The sequence below is a fragment of the Solanum verrucosum genome, unplaced genomic scaffold, assembly GCF_900185275.1.
Source record: "Solanum verrucosum unplaced genomic scaffold, falcon-dt-bn FXZP01000307.1, whole genome shotgun sequence".
Lineage (NCBI taxonomy): Eukaryota > Viridiplantae > Streptophyta > Magnoliopsida > Solanales > Solanaceae > Solanum > Solanum verrucosum.
In genome coordinates this window covers 1,378,104-1,403,486 of record NW_026020264.1, presented here as the reverse complement: position 1 = coordinate 1,403,486, position 25,383 = coordinate 1,378,104, and the positions used below count along the sequence as shown (strand labels likewise).

The 25,383-nt window shown below is 35.3% G+C and overlaps 2 protein-coding genes and 1 pseudogene across 3 annotated transcripts; 2 read left to right on the top strand and 1 right to left on the bottom strand.

The window, feature by feature from the left end:
• Window positions 1-1,516: 1,516 nt before the first annotated feature.
• On the top strand, window positions 1,517-5,427 carry LOC125833760 (zinc finger CCCH domain-containing protein 31-like; annotated as a pseudogene). Its single transcript, XR_007443317.1, has 3 exons — window positions 1,517-1,771; window positions 2,047-2,107; window positions 4,419-5,427. The product of XR_007443317.1 is annotated as a zinc finger CCCH domain-containing protein 31-like (transcript).
• A 737-nt stretch (window positions 5,428-6,164) lies between these two features.
• On the bottom strand, window positions 6,165-12,737 carry LOC125833765 (protein N-terminal asparagine amidohydrolase). Its single transcript, XM_049512949.1, has 9 exons — window positions 12,632-12,737; window positions 11,150-11,335; window positions 9,829-9,893; window positions 9,642-9,741; window positions 9,496-9,534; window positions 9,212-9,397; window positions 6,992-7,170; window positions 6,479-6,598; window positions 6,165-6,371 (listed from the first exon to the last, which is right to left on the bottom strand). Exons 1-9 carry the CDS (start codon window positions 12,686-12,688, stop codon window positions 6,224-6,226), a joined length of 1,080 nt encoding a protein of 359 aa, XP_049368906.1. The 5' UTR covers window positions 12,689-12,737; the 3' UTR covers window positions 6,165-6,223.
• Window positions 12,738-14,167: 1,430 nt separating this feature from the next.
• On the top strand, window positions 14,168-24,737 carry LOC125833762 (uncharacterized). Its single transcript, XM_049512948.1, has 7 exons — window positions 14,168-14,792; window positions 18,571-18,623; window positions 18,709-18,754; window positions 19,851-19,928; window positions 21,461-21,568; window positions 23,329-23,408; window positions 24,232-24,737. The coding sequence occupies exons 1-7, from the start codon at window positions 14,235-14,237 to the stop codon at window positions 24,341-24,343; spliced, it is 1,035 nt and encodes a 344-aa protein (XP_049368905.1). The 5' UTR covers window positions 14,168-14,234; the 3' UTR covers window positions 24,344-24,737.
• The last annotated feature ends 646 nt before the right edge of the window (window positions 24,738-25,383 follow it).

The window sequence follows — 25,383 nt, the reverse complement described above, 5'->3', positions numbered from 1 at the left end:
TAAAAAATTAAGCTGAGCCTAATGACTTATAAATACATCGTAGCTGGCATGAGTTACTTGACAATATAGAAATAGTAGTACAACTTTTTGACTGGTAAAACAATTTTATTATATATTCTCTCATGTCCTTACATGGAAAATGTTAACATGATTTATATACAAAATTTGCTATTATTCAATGTATTTTCGAGCTTCAATCACTTTATCAAATTAATTTGTTGTCAAGTTTTGTTTAGCTATCTATTAAGCAATATTGTTTGTCTTTAATGTTGCATGATTTATATACAAAATTTGCTATTATTCAGTGCATGTTCGAGCTTCAACCACTTTATCAAGTTAATTTGTCGTCAAGTTCTATTTTGCTATCTATTAAGTAATACTGTTTGTCTTTCACGTGTTGTAATCTCATTCACACGGGTTTACACTATGTTTATCCTATACATAAATATCATAGTAAAATATATAATCCACTTGTTATTTTCTAAAAAAATATGACAAGTAAAAATGAATAGAAAAATTATTTTATTAAATTGTAATTATTTTATTTACTTCTCAAATTATAATTATACTCCAGTTTAATCCTAAAATAGGTATTTGTCAAATCATCCAATCTTTTAGACCTATTGCTTACTATCAAATATCAATCATTCAATTTGGGATTCTATTGTTTCTGGCAATATGATAGTTTTTATATTATTAATATTTCATAATCGTCTTAGTATCAAATAACTCTTTAAACAATTTAATTATGTATAACTTAAATTTTTTGTAGAACATATTATTTTTAATATAAATCAAATCAATTCATAAATTAGAATAATATCAATATAGATGATATGTATTTCATTAATTTTAATATTACTAATACATTTTATGTAAAATAATTCAGAAAGTATTATTCATATACACTATCACATGCGAAATAGCTCATGAGATGTGTCAGATGTGTATTATTTAATTTTTTATTTGGCTAAAGCCTAAATGTTCAGCTTAATACACATCGCACCATGATATTATAAGTTTATAACAAAGGCTATCAGTACACAAATAGACATGATTTAAGACAAATTATCCCTGATACACTAAAATGATAATAAATAAAAATATACTTTCTTCATTTTAAAATAAGTGAATTATTAGATTTATTTTTATAGTTCAAAATAAGTGAGTTGTTCGAACTTTAAAGTTCAAGTTGTTTTCTTTCCTTTTTACCTCTCATTGACATTTTTTAGGTCATAATTTTAAGAGAATTAATTATTCATATTAGTAACAAAAATAAATACTTTGAATTATTTATATTTTAAAAATAATTTGACAATAACTAAAAAGACAAAAGTAGAAATTGGTATTCAATTTACTTGTTAAATATTTTTTCTTAATAGGTGTGTATTGACTTACTAATTTATTTATTTTGAAATGGAGGGAGTAATTACTACATATAATTAATTGCAATTATTATTAATACATCTAGTTCACTAATTATATTTGTTTTATTAGGTGTCCGTGAAGGAACAAATACGAGGATTACACATTCAGGTGCGGATCTAAAGCTGCAAAATTTTGAATCTCAATCTTTAATCGCCCAATTCTCTCTGCCCAAACCAAAACCCTAGCATTTTCCAGTGCTTTTGTTTTGGTTAAATTCTTTCATTTTTGGGTGTATTTATCTGCTTCAATTTCACTGTGTAACGGCCGATAATGGAGTTTGGGAGGAAGAGAAGAGTAGGCGGTGCTTTCGGTAGCAGTGGAGGCATGAAGAAATCAAGAGATGGTTAGTTTTCTCTTTCTGGGTCTACTTCGATTGCACTAATTCTAGTATTCTAAGCCTTTTTGTTGTAAAAGCTCGATAAAAGTGATCATCTTTATAGTTTTGGGAGTTGCTTAATGATACAGTTAAGGGTTAGGTGATTTTGGAATTTGTAATGAGAATTGGGTTGTTTGCAGCATTGTACTGTGTGACTAGTTGATTCTATTAAATATATATTCGTAATTGCTAATGCACCGGAAATTATGAACTAAAGAGAACTATTTAATCTTTTGTAACAGAATCAGAATCCTTTACGACTGGTGTAGGAAGCAAATCAAAGCCATGCATGAAGTTTTACAGGTTTCATGCTTCATCTATCAAAAACAAGTTTTCTCAATTTGATTCATTTATGTTATAATGTTTTGTAATGCTTGAACCATAACATTTGGAATGACAAGATTGTGATGGTAAAAGAAAAATCCAAATGTTGTTGGAGCAATACATATCATGTCATCATGAATGTAAAAAAGAAGCCCCAGGGCTTAGTTCAAGTGGCCAAAATTGAGGGACTTGTGAGTTGTGACTTAGGTCACAAGTTCGAACCTTGTGCCTGCAAACTAAGCATGGTATTCAAGTGGAGAATGATAGAGGGGAGGACCTGTTATCCCCTAGTTTCGAAGGCTGCTGTTGGTCTTAAGGGTTGGCCCTAGACTATTTCTCGCTCATAAAAAATAAAAAGAGGGAAAAGAGGGAAAGAAACAAGCACTCTTCTCCCGACATTTTCAATCAGCTGTATTTACTCACAGGTTCCCTATAGAAAATTTCTATACCATTGAGGATGTTCAAGCCAAAGTGTTGGATCTAGCACTGTTTATCTAAGATATGTCGTGGGAAGATGTTTTTCAAGTTTGAGGTTGAGTGTGGATGTGTGTGAATAGAGCCTGAAATTGATACTCGTCAAACTTCCCATATTTTCTATATAATCTCTGTTAAACCTAATCTTTATTACTGTATTCTCTATGCCTGTGTTGTGAGCTTCTAACAATGCATATTGTTTTGGATTATATGCTAGGTTTTAGCTACTGGACTAAATTAGTGACAATGTTCTCTAATAGAACCATAACTGTCTGGTAACCAACTACACTGATAGTACTGGAAGTCATAAATACATCTGGGATTCTGGGGGTGGTATATGAACTTGGTACAATTGTTTTCCTCATTTTAATTATTCAGTGATTGTAGTGTTTTTTATTGTTGGTCGAACTGATCAATTTTATTAATACCAAAAAAGTGCACATTACAAAACCACTTAGTTCTCATACTAAGATTGTAGTGTTTTGGCATAACTGTTCTTTATCGTACAATACAAGCATTAAAAATTCAACTTCTTCAATAACGACAAGAAGATTAAACACTAAATTTTCTTTTCTTAGCCAGCTAATACTGTTAATCGAAAAGTCCATAAATGGTATATGGACAAAAAGATACTGTCGTTATAATGTTAACTTTATCAAAAAAAGAAGAAGAGATATTGTCATTGTAGATATGGAGTCTATATGAAATGAGTGTAGGGTTTAATGCTCAACGGATGTAGGTAAGCTGAACTTTTGCCTGGTAAATACCATTACTTGTATCATTCCAATATGGGGAACACTATTTTAGTGAACTTACATTAGGTCATGTGTTCACAAATCTGTATGTCAATGTTGGACAAGTGTATTTATGTTTAGAACATCTAGTGTTACAAACCCTTAGTTATCGTAAGTATTGAAATAAAATTGTTCCTAATGGAATTGATATAAAAGTCACATAGACAACCTTACCTCAACTATTTTGAGGTTATGGTGTGGTCGACGTCATCATTGCTGCTGTTGTACCATATATAATAACTAACATCAAACATTTCTTAAATGTTATGTATATGCCAATCATGCAAACCTGGAAGCATCATAACTTTTTTGTACTTTTTTCTTGTGCGTGTGTTGGACTATTCTTCATTTGAAATTGTAATTTTAACTCGTCTTTGTGAGTTGTGGTTAATAGATCTGATTTATGTTTTGAGATGGAATCGTTTAGCATCAAGAATTCGATGTAGATGAAGAATGAACCCCGTAAATTTATCTATTTAGTTCAGGCTGAAGTTACTCGTGTACTTTCTCTTTCTAATTTCAAGTAATCAGAAAGCAGTTGATCTATGAGCTGATTTACCTGGCATCCAGATTAATGATTCTGGTGTTGGTTTCTCGTGTATCATGCCTTACAATTATGGAATAAGCTCATTTGATATTCATATGGTCATTGTTTAGTGATAAATATTTTTAGCACTATTACTTGGTATATTAGTTTTCAATCATCTCTCGCAGTCGCCAGTAAGTTCATGTTGAATAGACAGGTTTTCTTAAAGGTGGTAATCTTATTTCAGATAGCAATATTTTATTTCTAGTGCCATGATAGCTTAATAGCAATCACTCTATGTATGTAATAGTAGGTAGTGTTTGCTCAAACAATGTTATGAGCTTGTAAAACAGGAAGGGAGAAAGCTAATACTCTAAACACGCTGACGTATAACAATACTTACACCAGTGTGTTCTCTTTTCTTGGCTCCATTTGCCTGTCTCTTTGGTTGGTCAGTTGTGCTTACGCTAACAATCATTTTCTTGATGTGGTGTAGCACATCTGGATGCTCATTTGGGGCGGGATGTCACTTTCTTCATTATGTTCCTGGCTACACTGCTATGAGCCAGCTATCAAACATGGGTTCAAACCCAGCACCTCCATTTGGAAGGAATAGTGCATCTTTTAGTGATGGTCCTGGTCCAGCTGTGAAATCGAAGTTTTGCAGCAAGTTCAACACTGCAGAAGGGTGCAGGTTTGGTGATAAGTGCCACTTTGCTCATGGTGAGATGGAGATTGGGAAGCAAGTGCGTCCAGTGTATGATGATTTCCAAGCCAAAGGTCCTCCGAGTGGGTTCTCCGGCTACCTTGAACCGTCCCAACCTGGTCTAGCTGCTACAAACTTTGGAGCATCTGCAACAACTACCATTAGTATAGATGCATCTCTTGCTGGAAACATCATAGGGAAGAATGGTGTGAACTCAAAACACATATGTCGGGTTACTGGTGTCAAGCTCTTTATAAAGGAGCAGGAAACGGACACTAACAAAAGAAATGTTGAACTCCAAGGAACCTTTGATCAGATTAATCAGGCGAGTGCCATGGTAAGGAGCTCATATCGAATATCAGTACACCTACAGGAGGGCTGAAGAAAGCTGTCCCATTTACTCGAGATCCTCCTGGCCCACTTAAAACAAAGATGTGCGCGAATTTTTCAAAAGGTTTGTGCACATTTGGAGAGAAATGCCATTTTGCTCATGGGCCCAGTGAGTTGCAGAAGCCATTGACTTGATTTCATGGCATTCATACTGTGTATTAGCAAAAATATTGCTTGCCAATAGGAGATAGTACAAGGATAAACGTCGAAAGGATACTGTCTGTGCTGTATTAGTGTAATATATATCCGTTTAGGATGGGGGTTGCCCAGGTATTTCATATCTGTGTATTGGTGACCGGAAAACACTTTTATTATGTGAGTCCTTAGATAGGATATTGTTACTGCCGCTTAAGAATAATTGGGCTTCAAAATTGAGAAATGTCAAAAGAGCTCAGTACAATCCTTTTTATATCTCTTTTTAGCTATGATTAGCACCTAACCATGATGAATATTTAGTATCCCTCTTGTTTCCCCTCTATGTCGCACTACTACTATTTGGGAAAAGCAAGGTAGTTTCTTTTTTACTACAGTTTCCAAATATATGTTTGAATTATCAACTATTTGTGAAGTTTTGTTTGCTTGAATTCGCATAAAAAATTAAATAGTTTGATTGACCCTTGTACTTAAATTTGATCTTCTTTGTTTTTAATAGGTAAACTTATATTTTCACTTTACAATGGTGGTCCTCCCTCCCTTTTAGTTAGTTCAAGAATTGTCATGTTGCGTGATACTATCTGAAAACCAATTAATTGTATCAAACAAATAATAAGACAAACTGACAAGAAAATTGGTAAGCATTTCAAGTTTTGGCTCATCAATGGAGAACATGTGAACAGAAGTCACTGTTACCTTTATCCTGTCAAGCAATGTACTAGGAAAATCTAATTAAGAATTTGCCTCATCATTTCAAGCTTTTATTTATCAATAGAATATTTAACGGGTAAGTTTTAGCTGTGACTCTGACTCCTGCACTTCACCACAGAAGCAAGACGCTTCAGACAACTGATTTAACCTGCAATAGTTGGAGAGGGGAAATATCACCCTTGAGCTTTTTAACCCAAGTAAAAATGGAAGGAAACTGGGAAGTTAACGCACTTTTACCCCTTTCCGTTGTACCAAATAACCTTAAGAGAGACATTAGTACTTACCACATAACACGCGCCAACTTCCCTTTACCCCTAGATGGTCCCTTGAACGAAACAGCCTTAATCAGCGTATCGATAAGATGAGCTGCTAGATTTTGCTGCTTGGTGCCTCACCCAACTCTTATCTTCTGTCCTTTGAAATATACGTGGCTTTTTGAAAGGGAATGTTTCACTCCAATCTGGGTGTTGGATTAAATAGTCCCACTGCCTGTGGAAAGAATTTGTTAAAATGATGTCTCACGTGGCTAGCACGCTGACAAATCCGTGATCCTGGAAAGGGATTGAAGTGTCGTAATTGTGGAAATGCTGTAGTACCTTCTATGGTTATCCACGAAATCTGGAGCCTCAGCAGAAGGAGAGGTGGAACACGTAAGAAGGATTTCCTGGTCAGATAAATTCTGTAACATGAGGGCAATATGCATCTTGCGCATGTCCCTATGGTATAAAAAATGGAGTCCATTAAGAGATAAGTTTAAAAGATCAAAGAGGCCTAGCTCAAGTGGCAAAGCCAAAAAAAAAGAGTGTAACCAAGAGATCGTGGATTTGATGGCAACGTTTCTTTTTAATACGAACTGTTCCAATTTTCCCAATGAAGCTAGATAAAGTTCTTGTAAGCTCACTAGTGTCTCAGTTAACATGATTGTGTAACTATAAATTGTTCTCACCATTCATCTAAATAAAATTGAAATAAACATAAGAAATATAGATGACAACTTCAGAGAATTAAGACAACAAACTGAGAAATAACATGACAGGATAAGATATATAAACACCCCGAGGTAATGCCATAAGGAGTAAATAACGAAAATCCAAAGTAAGCAGTTTTACCAAGTGCATGGAGCAATCACGAATTGATCAGTCTGAGTATCATATGTCTCAAGTAATCTTCCTTTCCAACTTGGGTCCTCAAAAGATGCAGATACTCGTATTCTCCTAACAACTTCGTCGGGACATCTTGTTGTTGCATCAAAGTTTGCCGGGATAATAGACCCAGTGGCAGTTTCCGCCTGAGCAAATGAATTTGGAAAAAAAAGAATTAAGAATCTTTATCCAAGAAGATCCGTAGAATACTGAGAAATTTCTGCTCCAACAAATCGTTTCTGTCAGAGAGTAGAAACAGAAAGTATTGGTAATCAGCTGATTGAGGCACACAGAGAATGGGTAGGTAACTCATAATAGCCTGCCTGTGTTCAACCGTACCATTAAGAAATGAAATGAAAACCCAATACCTCTTTCTCCTGGACACGGTAATTAATATTTACTTTCCATCTATACGTGTGTGCATTTTAAAACCATGTAAGTAGTCGCAATTCTCTCCCTTTCATGCATCATGAATACCAACCACTAGATTGGCATCCATCCAGAATTAAGGATCAAGAGTTTCTGTTATATACATCTGAGGACCCAATATGAATAATGTGCCTTCCTGACCTAAGTCTGCAATCTCTTTGTCTGCTCCCACTTTTCCCTAATAATACTAAGCAGAATCACGGCAAAGAGAGAAAGTAGGATGACAAGTAAAATGCAACCTCACACTTGTTACTTCACTGCAAATTTGTTAGTGTAGATCTGAAAGATTAATTTAAGCATGTATTTCAACTAAGATAGATACACCTGCCAGTCTCCAGTTCACTAGATAACAGACGTTATTTACGGTTGTGCCAAATGACAGGAATGTCAAACAGATTGATTGCTGATTACAGATACTAACGGTGAGCATCAAGCACCAATAAATATACAAAGCCAAAAGAAAAACACAAGCAAGGAGCTCAACTTCAACCAATTCATCTCACTGTGCAGATGGCCATTTGGTTTCAAGAATCCAAATGATATGATAGCCATAGAATTGGCGTAGAAAAAGTCAACAGTTCATTTATTCAAAGTAAAATCCAAAAGTCTTATGTTCCTAGAGTAATGTAATATAAATCAATCAACATCTGTTGGAATGTGTAGTCAGCAGGTCAATTGTGAGTTAATGAGTCCCTCACGTTATAAATGAGTTCCCCTCCCTCAAGGAAAAATGATGTCACACTACTATGATTAGTCAAAGGAGATGACCGCTGATCTTCGCCAGCACAGACATTTAAGCAATATTTTTTTGAAATCGGTAACTTTGACATTTAAGCTATATTTGCAACTAAATATGGTCTTATTTGGCATCATTCTTTCCAACTGGTTATTGTTTGTCTCTCACCTGGGTTAGCAGTCAGTAAGAAGTTCCAGGTGGTTCTCATATTTTCTTAAGGTCCACCACGAATAACCCTACCTCTCACTCTCAGTTCGTGGAATTAAGTAATTAACCAGAGCAACCTGTCCAATTAATGTAGAACAAAAAAAAAAAACTATCCAGATTTTTTAATCTATGGTTCAAGCTCTATTCTTCTTTTATCTTATTCAGTTTCACATAATGGATATCAAAACATGCTTCCATGGCTTCCTATTAATTTCAAATAATGGCACCAACTGGAATATGTATATTATGTTCTGTCCAAATTCAAAATCCACGTCTGGTTGTCATAGGCACTAAGTCAAAATTTGACTTCCCTTTCCAAAAACTGGAGATCACTTTAGGATAAGAGAAATATAAATGATATTTAACTACTGAACAACTTCCATTAAAAAGTAAGAAAATGAAAAAGTTAGCTCCTCCAAAAGAATTGAATTTCGCAACTTTGTCCCACACAATTGTCTTGTCTTTCACTCAAGGTCCAGATACAGGCTTTAACCAGTACGTCTAAGGAACTTGGATTTCTTAGAGATACCTCACGAGTTATGTCTACAGAAAAAATAATTCAGAAAATGTATATGATTTATCTAGTAGCTCAGAAGTGGTATTGCAACTTGGAATGTCGAATTGTAACGACTGTACTGGAATGACAACTCCCTAACCAGGAATCAAATAGCGACAGTCCTTTCCCACTTTTCATCATTATTGATTCAAACCCTAAACCTTAAGATTGGGGGAGGACTTTTACCACTAAGTTTTCCCTCCCTTGCTCTGTAATAATCAACGGTATAAACTAATGTGAAATACAAAATACAGCTTACCAGGAAACCAGTGAAGATGGGGTATGCATTTCCTTCAGTATCTCGTCTTGTATTATGGCCAAGAACATGGAGTGTGTGAATCTGGAACTTCATATTACTCTTTGCCAGGCTGTCAACTATTTTCTTACACAAAGGAAAGGAATAGCCCTCCAACTTTCCGTGACTTTCTGTAATACCATTAACATGCTGCACAAGAAGTCCAACAGATTCAGCTTCATTATCTAACCTCTAAATGACTCACTATCTCTGTGAAAATCAAAGAATAAGAAGGATCTTGGCCTGACTTCAGGCGAGGCATCATCAAAACCACCAATTAGATGAACCTGCATATTATACACTTCCAATGTCGGCATCAACAGTAAAAAAAATAGAGAACAAAAAAGAAGCTAGTTACTAATGCTGTTTAACATAAAGGATTAGAGAAGAATACATCCAACATGGCATCAGAGCTTTGATTGACAACAAAAGCCAACATCTGGGCCAGGCCAATATCAACAACATCTGGTGAATCCAAGTGAGCAACAGATGTACTGTAGCGAAGTCACAATCACAATAGTTAGACTTGAACACCTGAATGCAATTTAGTGATGTCTTTTTGTCTAAATAGTTCCTCTTACATTCCACTGTTTTGGTTCCTTATGACAAGGCCTACGCAAGTTGTTGCCTCATCCGTCCCAACCACCTATGTTTAAGAACATAGGAGATCTTTTAGAACAGCAGAAAAGAGTGGATAATTTTGAAAAACTTGCTAACAATCTTTTAGGTACTGTAGTAGATCAGCATTGTGTGAGAAATAGAATGGTCAAAAGATTTGCTCTAACTTAAATACAAACAGAAACGGCAACCACTCTCAGTGACTTAGAATTGTTTTTACATAAATAACCTATGAAGCGAACTGAAGGAGGAATACATTCAAGAGAAACCACATGACCCACCATCAATCATATCCCTCTAACTTCTGCTATAAAAGTCGAAAGAAATGCTAACTAAAAGAAGAATAACTTGACAGAACTCTTAATTATGACAAGAGAAAATCTTTAGAATATCATCACGAGATGACAAGTATGTCAAGATGATAAAAAAGAGGCTTTGAAAATGATAAGAATAAGGATGGAGCACAGAATGGCCAGCAAAACGAGGTTGGACAGAAGCATACCAACAATGGAGATGAATCTCTATAGCTACAAACTCACAGTATTGGGTACAAAGATGCTTCAATCACAAAGGATCAGGAAAGTGTGTAGAAGAGAGTCCACATACTTGAAAAGGAAAACAACAAGTCCTAACACAAAACACTTGAATAAGCTAACCGTAAACATAATGGACACTTCAGTTCCAAGATAGAAATGACAACCATTATTCTAAACATTTTGCACCTACCAAGTTTCAGTCTAAGAATATCTGCAAGGTGCACGGTATAGAATAACATAGTGCATTTTACAATCAGGCAGATTGAGGACTCAATTTCCCTTTCGCATAATATCCAACCTGACCATCAAAATGCATTGATTTCCCTCGAGGCAATTACACTCTCAACTATTACAACTAATTTATGGTCTACTACTTTTCTTTTTCCAAGCATAGATTGTTTTTTTCTCATGCAGCAATGGGCACATTAGATAGTCACAGCCTTCCAAAAAATGTCTAAGTCACGGCCTTTGCCGAATTTTATAGTGCTAACATGATAGTTATAGGAAACACCTCCTCTAACTATTACACAGATTAGGTATTATGCAGAAATCAGACATATTATGATTTGTGGCACAAGAAGTGGGTGATAAAGACAGATGAGACCAGAAAAACTACTTTAAATTGACTCTCATGCAACTGCAAGTCTAGGACTATGACAGAAGAAAGAAGAAGTACAAATTGGAAGAATGGTGGGGAACAAGGTCAGATGTCATTGCAGTAGGATTATTAAAGAAAGCATGAACATACATCGACAAGTGCAGGATCCACCGTTGCATATTCTCTCTGGAAAATGTAAACCCATCTATTATGTCTTGATATACCAGAACTAGAATCTTTAGAGACAGAGAATTTCCTTTCTGCAACATCATTAAATGAAGACGATGCAGATACCAGAACAGGATGCTTCATCAAATCCGTCAGGATGTCATGTCCCTGTTCATATCAGATGTTCTTATTAAGTAGCTAGATAGAAACAAAAAAGAGGACTTTGTATCCCTTGTAATGCAGAGAAAAGTATGCAGTGAGATTTCAGGATTCAATATGACAAAGACTCCCTCTGCAACTAATCTGAATGGTCGATAGGAGTCATTCAAAGACACCTCCTCCAATGCTTTTAATCAAATTATAATTGGTAAGGGGCTCATCAGTTATGCAACTCTAAAAATATTTACCTGTGATAAATAATCTGTCTACCACTCTTCCGAGTTCCGACTATTTGATCGGATTATAAATTTGCCAATGTTTTTCCTTTGGTAGGTCAAAATTGCCTATGACTATTTTCATCTAGATTATCTATAAGATTATCAATTTATCAGTCTTTTTCACAGGTAAGAAGAAATTAGCTCAAGAATCACTACAGCAGTTTTTTGCACAATAACCAAACAGTGATTGCAACTGATCAAACAAACTAGAAGTTTAGAACAAAAGATCTGACAAAGTCAGATGTTACAGTCCAAACCAAGCAGTCCCTCTTTGGTCCAATGTACAGATCAAGAAAACAGTACAAAGTCCACAACTTTTTGAAGGTTTTCTGCTTTTGGTACACATCTTGTATAGGGGCATTCTTTGCCCAAGCATTAATAAAATTCGTTACTACTTTTCTTCATAAAAAAAAGGGAAAAGGGTCTAAAAAATACTTCAACTTTGGTCGAAATTGTTGTTACGATACCAAACTTTGGAAAGGACCTTTTACCCCTGTACTATTTAATAGTGTATTTTAAAGGTATATATGTGCATCCGTGGACATCATAAATATTTCATCATTTTAAATAGTAATGTGTCCACGTGGACACATATATACCTTTAAAATACGCTCTCTTTTTTTATGACAAGGGAAATCCGCAGCCGCTACCCTTTAAAATACGCTTTTCCGTAAAAAAAAAAAAAAAATTGTTACTACTTTGTATCATTTTCTCTCTATTTAACCACATCAATTCTTCAGACAATTCCAAGGCCAAAAGAAATTCAAAAATACTAACCTATCAACTTAGCGCAGATGAACAGATTTAACCCAATCAAAAGGGAAAAAGGCGGAGTCTTTATGATTATACTGCAACACCATTACTACAAATCAATCATATATATTGCAGAAGACACGTTATCTAGGGTATAAAAGGGATTAGTTGTACCATATGCATTATGTGGGTGCAGTTCAGCCCTTAATTAAGATTGAAGATGAACCTGAAGTTGGATTTTAATTTTTTTTTAAAAGGAGGAGGATGACAATACCTGGGAACATGAAGAAGAAGAATCTGTAGTTAAAGGAGCACCAGCTACGAAGATCATAATGGCGTTGACACAGAGATGAGCAAAGTGGCAAAGATTCGACTTTGCCTTCTCCTCTCCGTTTATTCGAGTCCTTTTTCTTGTAAAATTTTAGGGCGTGTTTGCCTTGGCAGTTGGTACAGAAGAATATAATAATTTCATTTGTTGGTTAAAATATCTACTATTACTCCTTTTTTTTAAAAGAAGGACGACTTCATTTTATTTTTATGAAATAGTACAAGTAGGAACTACACATAATGTGTCATTTAACTTGGTTTCAACAGATATTTGTATTATTTTACGTTGAATATATATAAATAGACACTTAAGTTATTATACAAATTAACAAATAAATATACACATCATACATATCTTAATTGAGTTTATAATCCAGGAAATAAGGGGAATGAAGAGAATGACACACATCGTATTGGAGGCAGTGAATGATATAGAGGTTCGCCTCATGTGTTCTACTTCATATGATAAGAAAGTATCATCGTTGTTAGACTGATTATGTTGTACTGGGTGAAGCGTTGGTTAGTCAAGAATTCATACGTCTAAAAAATAAAGATAACAATAATGAGGATGGCCCAGACGGATGTGCGTGCATTCTAGAAGAGAAAAGACCAATAACGAATATATACAAGACAAGGCGGGAGTAATCACCGAATAGATAAAATGTGAGAAGTGAGATTGCGATGGTTTAAACATGTGTAAAAGACGAGTACAAATATCTTAGTTGGAGGTATAAGAGGTTGATGATGATAGGTTTGAGGAAAGGTAAAGATATATCGAAAGAGAATTGGGTGGAGGTAATTCAACAAAAAGTGACATAAATGTAAATCACCCAGAACATGACCCTAGATAGGAAAAACATGAAGGACGAGATTAGAGTAGATTGCTAGTCGGTAGTAAAGTGGTAGAATAAGGTCCTAAATTGAATTTGTTGTCCGTTTCGTTATCAACATTATTACTAGTATGCTAGCATTATTTTATGCATCAATTTCATTACTACTATTATTTCTTTTACTTCAGTTATCCTTAATATTTGTACTATTAGTACTTTCCTTTCTTGAATATTTTCATTTTAACATTACAGTGTTACTTTTCTTTCGAACCTTTTGAAAAATGATTTTTTAATTATTAGATTAACAACTCAATATTTTCTAATACATTTATGATATTCAGCAAAAGCAAATAAATTCATTTAAGCTTATACCTCCACTCCAAAAAGTGAATTTGAATTAATCCAATCCTATAAATCACATACATCAAATTAGTTTTTTTTTTTAGAATCAATACAAGGCTTAATCGAGTCCAAATACATACTTCTAGGAGGTAAAAATGACTTCAACAAAAATTATAAGGGGCTTGAAGTGCAAAATGCAATTATATGGATCATACAAAACGGTGTCGTATTGACCTCAAAGTCATAAGTGTAACTTTTTCCGCACCGTTGCCATATTTCAAAGTGATGAAGACTTTCAATTCAAAATCAAATTGTAAGTAATCTCTCTCTCTCCCCCTAATAAAAATACCCAAAAGTTTTCCCCGCCAACACCAAAGCATGGCACTTTCTACCCCACCAGCTCCGCCGGATCCTCCGCCCGTCGCCGCCGCCAACACCACCATCACCACAACCGATGCAGTTATAACAACCGGTATACCCACAAGACCAATTTTCTCTAACCCTGTAAGACCACCCACCCCACAACCACATCCCCCTTTTTCCCTCCAATCTTCTCACTTCCCATCTACCCAGCGCCTACCGCCCTCATCCAATCCCAGTTACTCTCAATTAGTCCTAAAACCTCCTAATCCCGACTCACAACCTCATCTTCACAGCATTCTCTACCCAGTTGCTTCCTCCGGCCGCGGGTTTTTGTCCAAACCTAGTAATTACCCGAATCGCCCAGTTGTTAGCCACCTCGGGTCTAGACCAACTTTTGGGCTGAATCAGATGGATCCGGGTTTGGGTCAGTCTACGGGTGTTAGACCGAGTCATTTGCAACACGCTCTTCTTGGATCGTCTCCTACTGTCAATTCTGCTGGTCCTGCGGCTTCGGCTGGTGTCTTGCCTGGTGCGGTTAAGGGATTTCCAGTTGTCAGTTCTTCGCATCACAAGGTTTTTGTAATTCTTTTAATACTCACTTTAATTATCTTGATAATTGATGGTTGAATTCGCATGTTATTAGATAAAAAAAATTTGGCAACCATTGTAAATTACCAATTAACAAGCTTCTTTTAGGGAGGGTGTTGAAAGAATTAAGTCTCTGACAGAGCTCTAGTTACACATGAATTTCTGCAAAAAAACTCCTACTCCTCTGAGCTATCCTATACAATTTGTCTACCTCTAATCTATCTACAAAATCATTAATAACCTCATTTTGGGTGGATTATCAAACGTTCCTTATATGATAGGTTTGAGTTTTGCGAATTCCCAGGTGGGTCATTGTAACTTGTTTCTTCCCTATTGGTGCTTTTGTTCAGTGATTCACTCTTACTTATGAAAGCCACTCAATTATTTTTTTTATGACAAATGCCACTCAATTTTAAAAAAAGAAGTAAATTGACTGTGTATTCTTTGACTTTAACTTTTATAAAAATAAAATAAAAAATTGACTGTGTATTCTTTGCTGCCATCAAATAGTACCATGTTGCATTTATGAAAGCAATCAAAAGAAGAAGGAAAAAACAGAGGAAAGAAACAAGGAAAAAAGGGAAATATTTGAAATAGTAGAGTAACAAGTTCTCCATTCGTGATCATTCTTGAACTAGTGCATCTTTAGGAAATTACAATGTGCTCATAGGGAGGTGATATCACTCAGGTGGCTGGTTGCAACTAACTGATCTCGGGGGACTTCATGTAAGGAAACACGACTTTTAACTACTAAACCAGTTCAATGTTTAGGTCAACCACGGGAGCTTAAAGTAGAACTTTCACACGCTATCACTCATCCTGCCTATAAAAATGCTTGTCCCTTATATTTTGGAATCAGGAATTTGGATCCGATAAACCCAACATCTTGCCAGATTTGCCCATTGTGCACTTAAGTTTCTGTCGAAACTGATTTTCTTCTCTGAACCATCCTCATGTTTATCATGGCTACTGATTACATCGAAGGGGACCATGTGCAGCCACCAAGGGGGGTTGATGAAGGGGGATCTGCGGAAGCCACCTTCCTAGTTGAGAAACGAGGAATCCTTGGTGTATCATGAGCTTGAAAGAAGTTGTAGTTTGTAATCCATAGGCTGTACCTTTTTGATAACCTTGTCAAGCTTATTGGAATTTTAAAGCCAACCTCAGGCTTCTTCAATGAGGTGTGTCAGTAAGGTTGTGGCTAACCTGGCAAGTGGGCTGACCCTAGGCGATAAACCACCTTACCATAGCCCTTTAATGGAGGCATGAACCCTGTATTAACTTATGAATCTCATGGGCTGGTGTTTTCCCTGCCATGGGGGGTTGGAGCTGGTCCCTTGCATTTCAAACTTCAGCCCACAGGTCAAAATGGCCAGAACTGGCCCCAAACCCAGTGCTAACTCCTGAAGTTAATTTTTTTTAGAGAGATACTCTCAAGGTCAGAATCCAAAATTTAAGGCCACAATTAACTATGCAAACACAACTCCTTAAAAAATGTATACTTCTAATACAAATTACTTAAAAATTGTGAAATCGATGTACTTTACAGTTTAGAGATAATTTATCCACAAAAATTAAACAATACACATCAAATTCATTTATTCTCAAGGCGATGATTAAGTAGTTGAGTATATGAATTACAATCCGGAGATCCAAGTTCAAACCCCAACTACAACATTCAATGTAAGTACATCTGCTCCAACCTTGGTGGGTAGGATAACTCGGCATGTCTTCTTGTGGGATGTAACGGGTTGTCCGATGGATTAATCAAGGTGTATACGGCCCACATCACTGTTAAAAATAGTTTAATTGAGTAATTTGTTGAATATTCTTATTAAGACTATGTATTAATTTGGTTCCAAAAATGCTACTCCATCCGTCCAATTTAAGTGTCTTAGTTTGACTTGGACGAAGTTTAAGAATCCAAAGGAGTCTTTTGAATCTTGTGATCTTAAATTAAAGATTTGTGAAGTCCTTTAAATCTTGTGGTCTTAAATCAAATATGTGTGTAGTCCTTTAAAACTTGTGGTCTTAAACTTACCATGTAGAATGCCGGAATTGGAAAGCTTACTAAATATAGATTGAGACACTCTTTTTGGGACAGGCCAAAAAGGAAAGGAAAACACTTAAATTGGGATGGGGGAGTATTGTTTTCTTGTCTATGACGAGACGGTGTCTCATAGAAGCTATTTAGAGTAATCCTTTGATTAGCTGAAGTGGGGAAGTAAATCCCCAAAATTAGCTACAAGTATTTTATCATGTTTCAATAACAACAACAACATCATTCTCATTGAGTTTCCACAAGTGGAGTCTGGGGAGGGTATGTAGAATGGTTGAGAATGATTTTTACGGTGAAATTTCACATTTTTTCGTGTGGGTTAGTGTTTGGGTTGAGTAAGTCAGAAAATTGTGTGGGTTGATTTATTTAGTTGGGGTTAGAGTTTAAAATTGGATCAATAATAAAATTCCACAGAATTTAAATAAGCTTTTTTTAATTCAGCGTTGACCATTAGTCATAAATGTATAAGTGAGCCAAAAAGGTAATCAAAGGGTATTTTCAGCAAAATAGGTGGATGAAGGGTATAATTAGATCTTTTTCGATAGTCTAGGGGAATTTTGGCCCTTTTCCAATAAATAAGAAAGAGAGAGAAGAGGAATGAAGGCTACTCATGAGTCTCAACCTAGCACGGCCACAATTTTTTTCATTCTTATTCTTACGTTCTGTTTCCCATATATATACCCATGAGTCTTGTCAAATCTCATTTTCTCGGTCAAATGGATCTTTCAATAGATTCCCTTGGATCCCAAAAAAAGAAGGGAGCAAGCAGCAACCAAGACAGTGGGGAAAGAGGAAATGTGTTATTATTGACACAAAAAGTTCTGAGGATATATGTATATGTGCTGATTACCAAAAGTGGTAACTCTTGGGGATTCCTCACTATACTGAACTATGTGGGACCAATTTGCAAGTGGCTTGAGAATTTCGTAAAATTAATTTTGTCAAGTGGACTGTGTTTGCATTGGTTTGGAAGAATAGCACGCATCCTACCTTAATTAGTATCTTGATTTGAGAACCTTTGGTTTTTGTTTCCTTTTTGGAAATCAAAATATTTTGCCTTTTCGTTTCTACTTGAGAAACAAATGCAAGTGTCTGAATCTGATTTCAGAAGATTGGTGTTGGCTTTGTCTCTTGGAAAGAAATCTTTAAAATATTTGATGTGCCTTACATATGGGGACTCTTAAATATTCTTTAAACGGCTAAACTTCTTTAGATACAATTACACGTGTTTTGGAATTTAAATAAATGTAGGGTGAAGGAAAAACACAATTTCAACTTAACCTCCCAAAATTTGAGGCTTGATTCCTATAATCAGTACAAGGAAGCAGAGGGGAATAGAAAAGGGTTCGCTCAAAAACCCCCAGACTAGGCTTGCAAGTATTGAGAAGAGAATTTTCTTGTTTTCAGAAATAACTTGGTTTATTTTCTGTTAACAGACTATTCTCTTGCTGTTTTTGTCTGTTATCTAATCCAAACAGCCCTTTAATCCTTGTGTTCCCCCAGCTTGTTTTTATTGTTTTCATGTTTTGTGGCAGTATTGTCCTGCAGATTTACTTGAATTACCTATCTCAGTAATGCAGTGCTGCAATTTCAAATGAGAAATTACATTCTTCTAGTGTGTTCCATAGATCTATTTTATCTTTTCTAACAATTTTGTTACCTTCTTTGTATCCTGATCCTGCTTGCTACATTTCTGTGTTCCAGATTGCTTCTACTCAGCCTTCCCTTTCAGATTGTAATGGTTTCAGAGAGAAGAGGTAATATATGTTTTACTTAGTTTTCCTGTTTCCCTTATATGTTTAATATGAAAATTCTTAGTGCTCTATATTTTGCTTGCGGTAGGGACAGAAGCAAGGATGACACATTTGCTATAATCAGAGACAGAAAGGTAAGTGCCTATTTTGCTGTTTAGTTTGATTTGTGAAATACTGCATGTTTTATTGATCATGCCTGATATGATCCTCATTTTGACAGATGGAAGTCATTTAAATCATTTCCTCCCCTAAAAAATAAGCAGAAAAGAAAAACATGTTGGAGTATGACATATCTGCTAACTATTTTGTCACTAATATTTCATGAAGTTGTGTAGATAATATTTTCTCTAGCTACCAAATCAAAGTTTTTATGGAGAAGGCCCTGAATCCTGATAGATGACATTGTTTTGACACCCTTTTAAATTTCACTCACCTTTGCAATCCAGCACAGGTATAATTCAGTTGTAAATAATGTTAGTATTGGAAATTAGGCACTGAATAGGTTATCTTTAAGCATTTGTGGTATTGGTTACCAAACTCAACTAGTTTGGGATAGAAGGTAGTTGATTGATTGTGCAATTGGTTCTTCACTCCAACAAACTTTAAAACTTCTTTTTTTGTGTGTGTGATATGTAATGTACCTTTACAATGAAATTATAAGAAACTTTGTTCACTTGGAAATGTGTAACTGCAATTTTAAATTTCTCTGATTTGTCTCAGTGGTGGTTTTTCATTGTCTTATGTGGTATTATTGTCAAAGGGCTATGGCAAGAGAATTTAAGATGTAATGTGACACTACTCATCTATTTTCTTGATTTACAGCCCATTACTGGTGAGGTGAGATTATTATTTATGTCTGGTGAACACATTCTTATAATGTATATAAGATCTGCCCGAGAGTGTGCACCCTTCTATATTAAGTTGATGTTTGCTTGAGATGAATTATGTACAACTTAACCGCAAGTAGAAAAAAAGCATCTACTTCCTTGACTTGACAGAACATTAGGTACTCTTATCAGTTTTCCCCAATTTCTTCTTTGTTGGTGAGCATTCAATCTGTGAAGCAATTTTGATTAATTCTTCTGCAAACTGGGGTCTTCGTGGTTTAGCATGAACCTCATTTTACATTTCCCTGCTTAGCTTTGGTATAGGTGCTTTCCTTGCATCCCCTATGTTTTCTGTAGAAACATTTTCTTACTGCATGATAATTACCTTTGTTTTCTGATGTAGGTCCGAATTTCTGATAATGCTTCTCTCTACACCCTCTGTCGTTCATGGTTGAGGAATGGGCTTCCAGATGACACTCAGGTTTGCTCAACTAGAAATTCGTTATTTGTTGCTCTAGTGCTTTCTTTTTGAAATATTAATTTTCTTTTGACAGTAGCTTGAGTGACTTAAGGTTTCTGGCTTGTAAAAGCTCAGTTCACATACAAAATTACTGAGTTTGGTGGACAGATACTGTCAGTTATTTTGTATGTATATATATATATATATATATATATATTATTATTATTATTATTATAACATGCAAACAAAAATATCTTATTTTGATAAGATTTCTCATAGGTCAACTTGGGCCACACATATCAACCCAATTTGTTTTGATAGACTGAGCTAATAAATGGGCAGGTCAATGACCAGCCCAAACTTGGACGGATTGGGTGGGCCAAGTTTTCATGGGTTAATTTTGCCAACCCTACTATAGATTACCTCAAGTGATGTTACGTAATATATTCTATAGAATGCCAAGGACGAAAACTTCCCTTTCCGAAATATAACAATCATAGAGAAAAAACCAGTCTACTGCTCATCTTCCAAGATGACAAAACATTGAAGATCTAACTATACTTGGAAACATAATGAACCCCTCTATGGAATTGTTAATTAAGAATTATTACTTCTTATTTTTCCAACATATGCATTTCGAGATTTGCAGTTTAATTCCATCGCTTTCGGCTGTGATTTTACTTGAGAGTTCGTCACCTTAGCGTGTTGTTATTGTGACAATGTCGGAGAAAAATGTAAGTTCCCTTACATTATTGTGAAATTAGTATTAGGTTTGAAGAGAAACATGTCAATGCTAGAGTACTGAGGGAAGTATTAGCAACTTTAGAATTTATAAGATGTTCAAAATTGAATGAGTTTATTTGGATACCAGAGGGCAGAGCTCTTAAAAGATTTCTCATTAAAATTTAAACATTTACCTGATGCTGCTTAGATAGTATAGCTACATAATTTCAAGTTATATTACTTGATTTTTGACCTGATCTGAATGTTCAAAACCAGCTTTGGATCATGGTTCTCTCTCACAGCTCATCAAATCTAGTACTGATTCAAGTAGTTGCAGCCAAATCTCATTCCTTTTAAGTTCTTAACTAAGGATAATAGTTGTTTTTGGTCCTTTCTCTTTTCTTTTTTATTTTTTTGAGAATGGGAAAGTTGTATTCATCAGCAATGAGGGTATGCTGGCAACCAAACAAAAAAATTCCAAGGCAAAGTAGTCATGATTCTCTTTTCTTTTTTATTTGAAGTAGTATTTTGAGGAAAAGGTAGTCTTATGAATTGTAGAGAGTAGAGGGGAGGGCATTTGATGAAATTGAAACCGATTATGATCTCAAACCAGTTCAGATCATGATTCTGTCTTGCTTCTCTATTGCTGATTCTCCTCTCTGGTCTTGCATTTGTTGTCTTAATAATTTTAATTTTCTTGAAAAAATAATGCAACTGTGGTGCTGGATGAGTTTCTTAATGTGGTTTTTGAAATTTTGCAAGAAATACTTTCTATTTTTAAATAGCATTTATTCCTTTTTATGTTAATTTGCTTTACATTTTGTTGGCAGTCCCAATACATGGATGGGGTAAGATCTCTTCCTAGACCCTTGGCACTAGCTCCACAAGATGCTGAATCTCCTGTAAAAAAGGAGGGAGATAAAGAAGAAGAGGAAGAGGTGAGCACTTGAGTTTATCTACTTAGTGAGTGAAAGTTTGAATGTGATTCCTGTACCAGAATGATTAGATGCTTGGAAATAATTTAGTCTTTGTTGTTTGTCTTGTAATCTTAAGTACATGGGGAATGATTGCTACGGGGCAAGGGGAATTGAAGTATAACTCATTTTACTAGTAAATCATGGTTTATGTTTGTGTTAAACTTAATCATAAGCGGGGCAGGATCTTTTACTTCATTTTTAGATTCCTTATTTAAGGGAGGGAGTGGTGAGGTGAGAGGGAAGAAAGTAGGAGTTCTTGGTGCAAGAATGCCACCTAGAATAAATATCTTTGTCAGGGTCCTCACTTGTAGAAGCCCTGAATCAGCAGATGTGAATAGGTTGCATTTGGTATGCCCACTTCACTGCACGACAAATCGTTCTAGTAATTTTTAATTTCAATTTTTCCATCTAATCTTACGTTTCCGCATCAATTCACTCCCATCCAAATCTTTCTTGATTTCTGTTAAGTGTTACTGTGGTTTCTATCCTACAATCTATCTTTTGAAAGGATATGAATCACCTTCCTACGTTTGATTCACTCTAGAATCTGGAGTACTGACCATATTTACTCTTTGCTGATCATTGAACATACCAGACTGTTATTGATGTCTAGTATAAGATTAATGACTTGTACTATGCCATAGTGCACTTTCTAGAACTTTTTACTTTACCATCCATCTCATTGTAGGACTGCAGTTTTTCATCTATGCTTATACTGAAAAGGGCGAATTTTCCCATCCCTATCAACTTTAAGGTAAAATAAGGTCTTGAACTTTCATATTATGGAAAGGTTTGTATAAATAAAATAAAATTCACCACATTACAAAAAATTGTACATAATCAAGTGTTATATGCATATGAACATTTTTTTTATTGTTCCAAGTTGAATGCAATATTTTGCTTCTGAGGAGTATATTTTCCCCAAGCAATCTTTTGAATACTCTCCAATGTTTTGAATTGCCAAGTAAGGAAGTATGGTATGTTTCATGTTATGTTGAAGTCCTTGAGTTCCTTTATTGGCTATTAACTTTCATCAAAGGAATGTCTTCCACCCCTAGAGGATGACCTAGTGGTTAAGGCATGGTCGTAACAGTCTGAAGATCTCAGGTTTGAATTCCAGCTACTAAACGTGGTTTGGACCCATGCCTGAGCTGTATAGGCTTCCCAGTGGATTGTTTGGTGTGCATGATATAATTTTTTTTCATCGAAGGTTGGAAGGTTTCCTTGAATGTGAGCAGCTCAATCAATTAAGGAATGGGTGAGATGTTGGATCCCAAGAGACTTTATCCATTTGTATCTCCTCTCGTGAAGTTTTAAGACTTCAGAAATTCTACTACATTCCACATGAGCTCCATATTAATTTTGTTGCATCACCCTGTTAATTTATTTGTATCTAACATAATATATATGTTTTATGGTTGAGCAAGTTCAATTGTTTCAAATTTGATCTGAATTTTTCCTCTCAGCATGACCACAAAAGGCATTGATCTCTTTCAAAAAATAATAATTCTGGGTGTTGCCTTAACCATATCTCAAGTTCATTGCTTTGTCATTTCTAATTTTCTGGTCAGCTATTATGTGTTAGGATTCACATGTCCTTGATTGGAATGTTGTCTGTAGAGATGTACCTACTTGTTCAATGTAGTTGGGTAGTTAGAGATGGCAATTGGTGTTCAATTATAGAATTGAACAAGTGATTCTTTTTGTTTACTTGCTTGCAGGCTGGGGAATCTGTTGAGCATTTATCTCCGAAAGAACTTTTGCAAAGACATGTCAAGCGTGCTAAAAGGATTAGATCACGGTAAAAAAACTTTCTGGTATTTGGCTTTTTGTTATTAAGGTTATAGCTATTTCCTTTTTGATAGAGCTCTTTCGGAACCCCCCCCCCCCCACCAAAGGTGGAAATGTCCCATCTTACAAATCTACTTTTTCTTTTGTTGATTAGCTTCACTTTGGTATTTGTTAAGATCAGGGAAAACCAGCAGTTTAGTTCTGCAAGGAATGAGTGCAGCACATATATTAAACCTATTACATGAGTGTAGCGGGATAACAATGCTTTTCTTTTTACCCAAAATCCCAAGGTTATTTCACTAGGGACTAAGCCCTTTTGATAAATGGAAAAAAAATTGGCACTTCATCTAACTAGAAAAGGAAAAAAGTAGTAGGCCCATCTCAAATCATGCGGTTAACTCTTCCCCTTTCTGCACCCTTAACGTGAGATGCTAGCAGAAGAAAGAGATTGAACAACAGAAACCTTGCATTCAATTATTCTGCTGCACAAAATCTGTTTGTGGCTGGTGATTGGCCATCTCGAATGACCTCCTTCTGTCCAGAAATTAGGAGATCTGGCCGACAAACTGATCTGGTCTTCACTTTCCAGCTACAGTTAGATACTGGATCTGATGATCTGATAATGAACTGTGATGAGATTCATAGCCGTTAGTTTAATCTTCATTATATCCCACAGCCATTCTTCGAGCAGTTGTTTCCTGTCTCTCTTCCTTTCCTTTGTCTCCGGGGTAGGGGAAGGGGTATATGTATTTAATGACTAATTGGAAATTGGTTGAGGACTTTTTTACTGGTGAATAAATACAATTGACCCATTGTTCTTGGAAAATCTGCAGATTAAGGGAAGAAAGGCTTAGACGCATTGCAAGATACAAAACCAGGCTTGCGCTTCTCCTCCCTCCAATGGTAGAGCAGCAATTCAGAAACGATCCAGCTTCTGGAAACTAAACTATTCAAGATTCACCTACTGGTCCTTAGGCTCTCTCATCTGCACCCTGCTGGTACGCTCATATTTCATTTTCATATATATCCTCAAGGACTTTGAGGAGTGCTCAGGTTCAATGTTGTTGATGTTGGGGCCAAAATTGTGTAATATGGTGCAATTAGCGCCTGTAGAACGGGCGGGATTTGTAGTGTAATTTAGTGTTGCTTGTTAGCTAGTATTTAGTTTATCTGCTATATCATTCAACAGTATCACCTGTGTCGCTATTAGAATAGGAGGTAATGATATAGCTAGGCTAGGAAATAAATCATCAATGTTTCTGAATTATAAATTTAGTAGTTCTGGTAATGTTGGTTGTGTATTTTAACTGAGAATTTTGGGTATCAATTCTTTGGTTTAGTTTGCCTCCACTGCATATAATTTTTTTGAAAAACAATCGATGTGTTATTATGCTAAGTTGAACTATAGAAGAACGAAAACTGGAGGTGGCTCATCTATCCATCGACACAAAAGATGTTACGTAATTTCTTAATAATTTGCCTAAATTTTATAGGCAGAATTTACTTGGTTGTGTGCTGATGAGAGATAACACATATTCGGTATGATAATTGAGATGTGTGCAAGTTGATCCGGCTATGTAGATAATGATTTTGTATTGTTGAGATATAACAAAACTCGGTAGAGTAGTCTAGATATATACCATTAAACCTCGTTATAGTGATAACATTTGTTTGAAAATTTTATACGTTTATATCTCAATTAGCTATTTAAAACAAAAATATATGAATGTAAATAAGGCAAATATCTGTAGTCTTTCCAGTTTCCTGGGGAAGTTATGTATGATGGATGCCGTTTAGGTATAAAAAAATAAATTCTTTTTAGATATTCGTACATATAATTTTCTTATGTCCATAACATTAATGATGATTATCAATATTTTAATATTTTATTTTTATACATAATATATTTTTTATAAAATGTTATTTATAATGAATATCACTCATGTTATAGATAAAATATTATTATAGAAAAACAAAATATAATT

Excerpts from the sequence above, each read along its gene's own strand:
- LOC125833765 (XM_049512949.1), bottom strand. The coding sequence starts at position 12,688 with ATGATCTTCGTAGCTGGTGCTCCTTTAACTACAGATTCTTCTTCTTCA. Across the intron at positions 9,742-9,828 it reads AGGAACCAAAACAGTGGAAT|TACATCTGTTGCTCACTTGG; the intron begins GTAAGAGGAACT and ends ACTTCGCTACAG. Across the intron at positions 6,372-6,478 it reads TTCGTGGATAACCATAGAAG|GCAGTGGGACTATTTAATCC; the intron begins GTACTACAGCAT and ends TTCTTTCCACAG.
- LOC125833762 (XM_049512948.1), top strand. The coding sequence starts at position 14,235 with ATGGCACTTTCTACCCCACCAGCTCCGCCGGATCCTCCGCCCGTCGCC. Across the intron at positions 18,624-18,708 it reads AATGGTTTCAGAGAGAAGAG|GGACAGAAGCAAGGATGACA; the intron begins GTAATATATGTT and ends TGCTTGCGGTAG. Across the intron at positions 18,755-19,850 it reads CTATAATCAGAGACAGAAAG|GTCCGAATTTCTGATAATGC; the intron begins GTAAGTGCCTAT and ends TTTCTGATGTAG.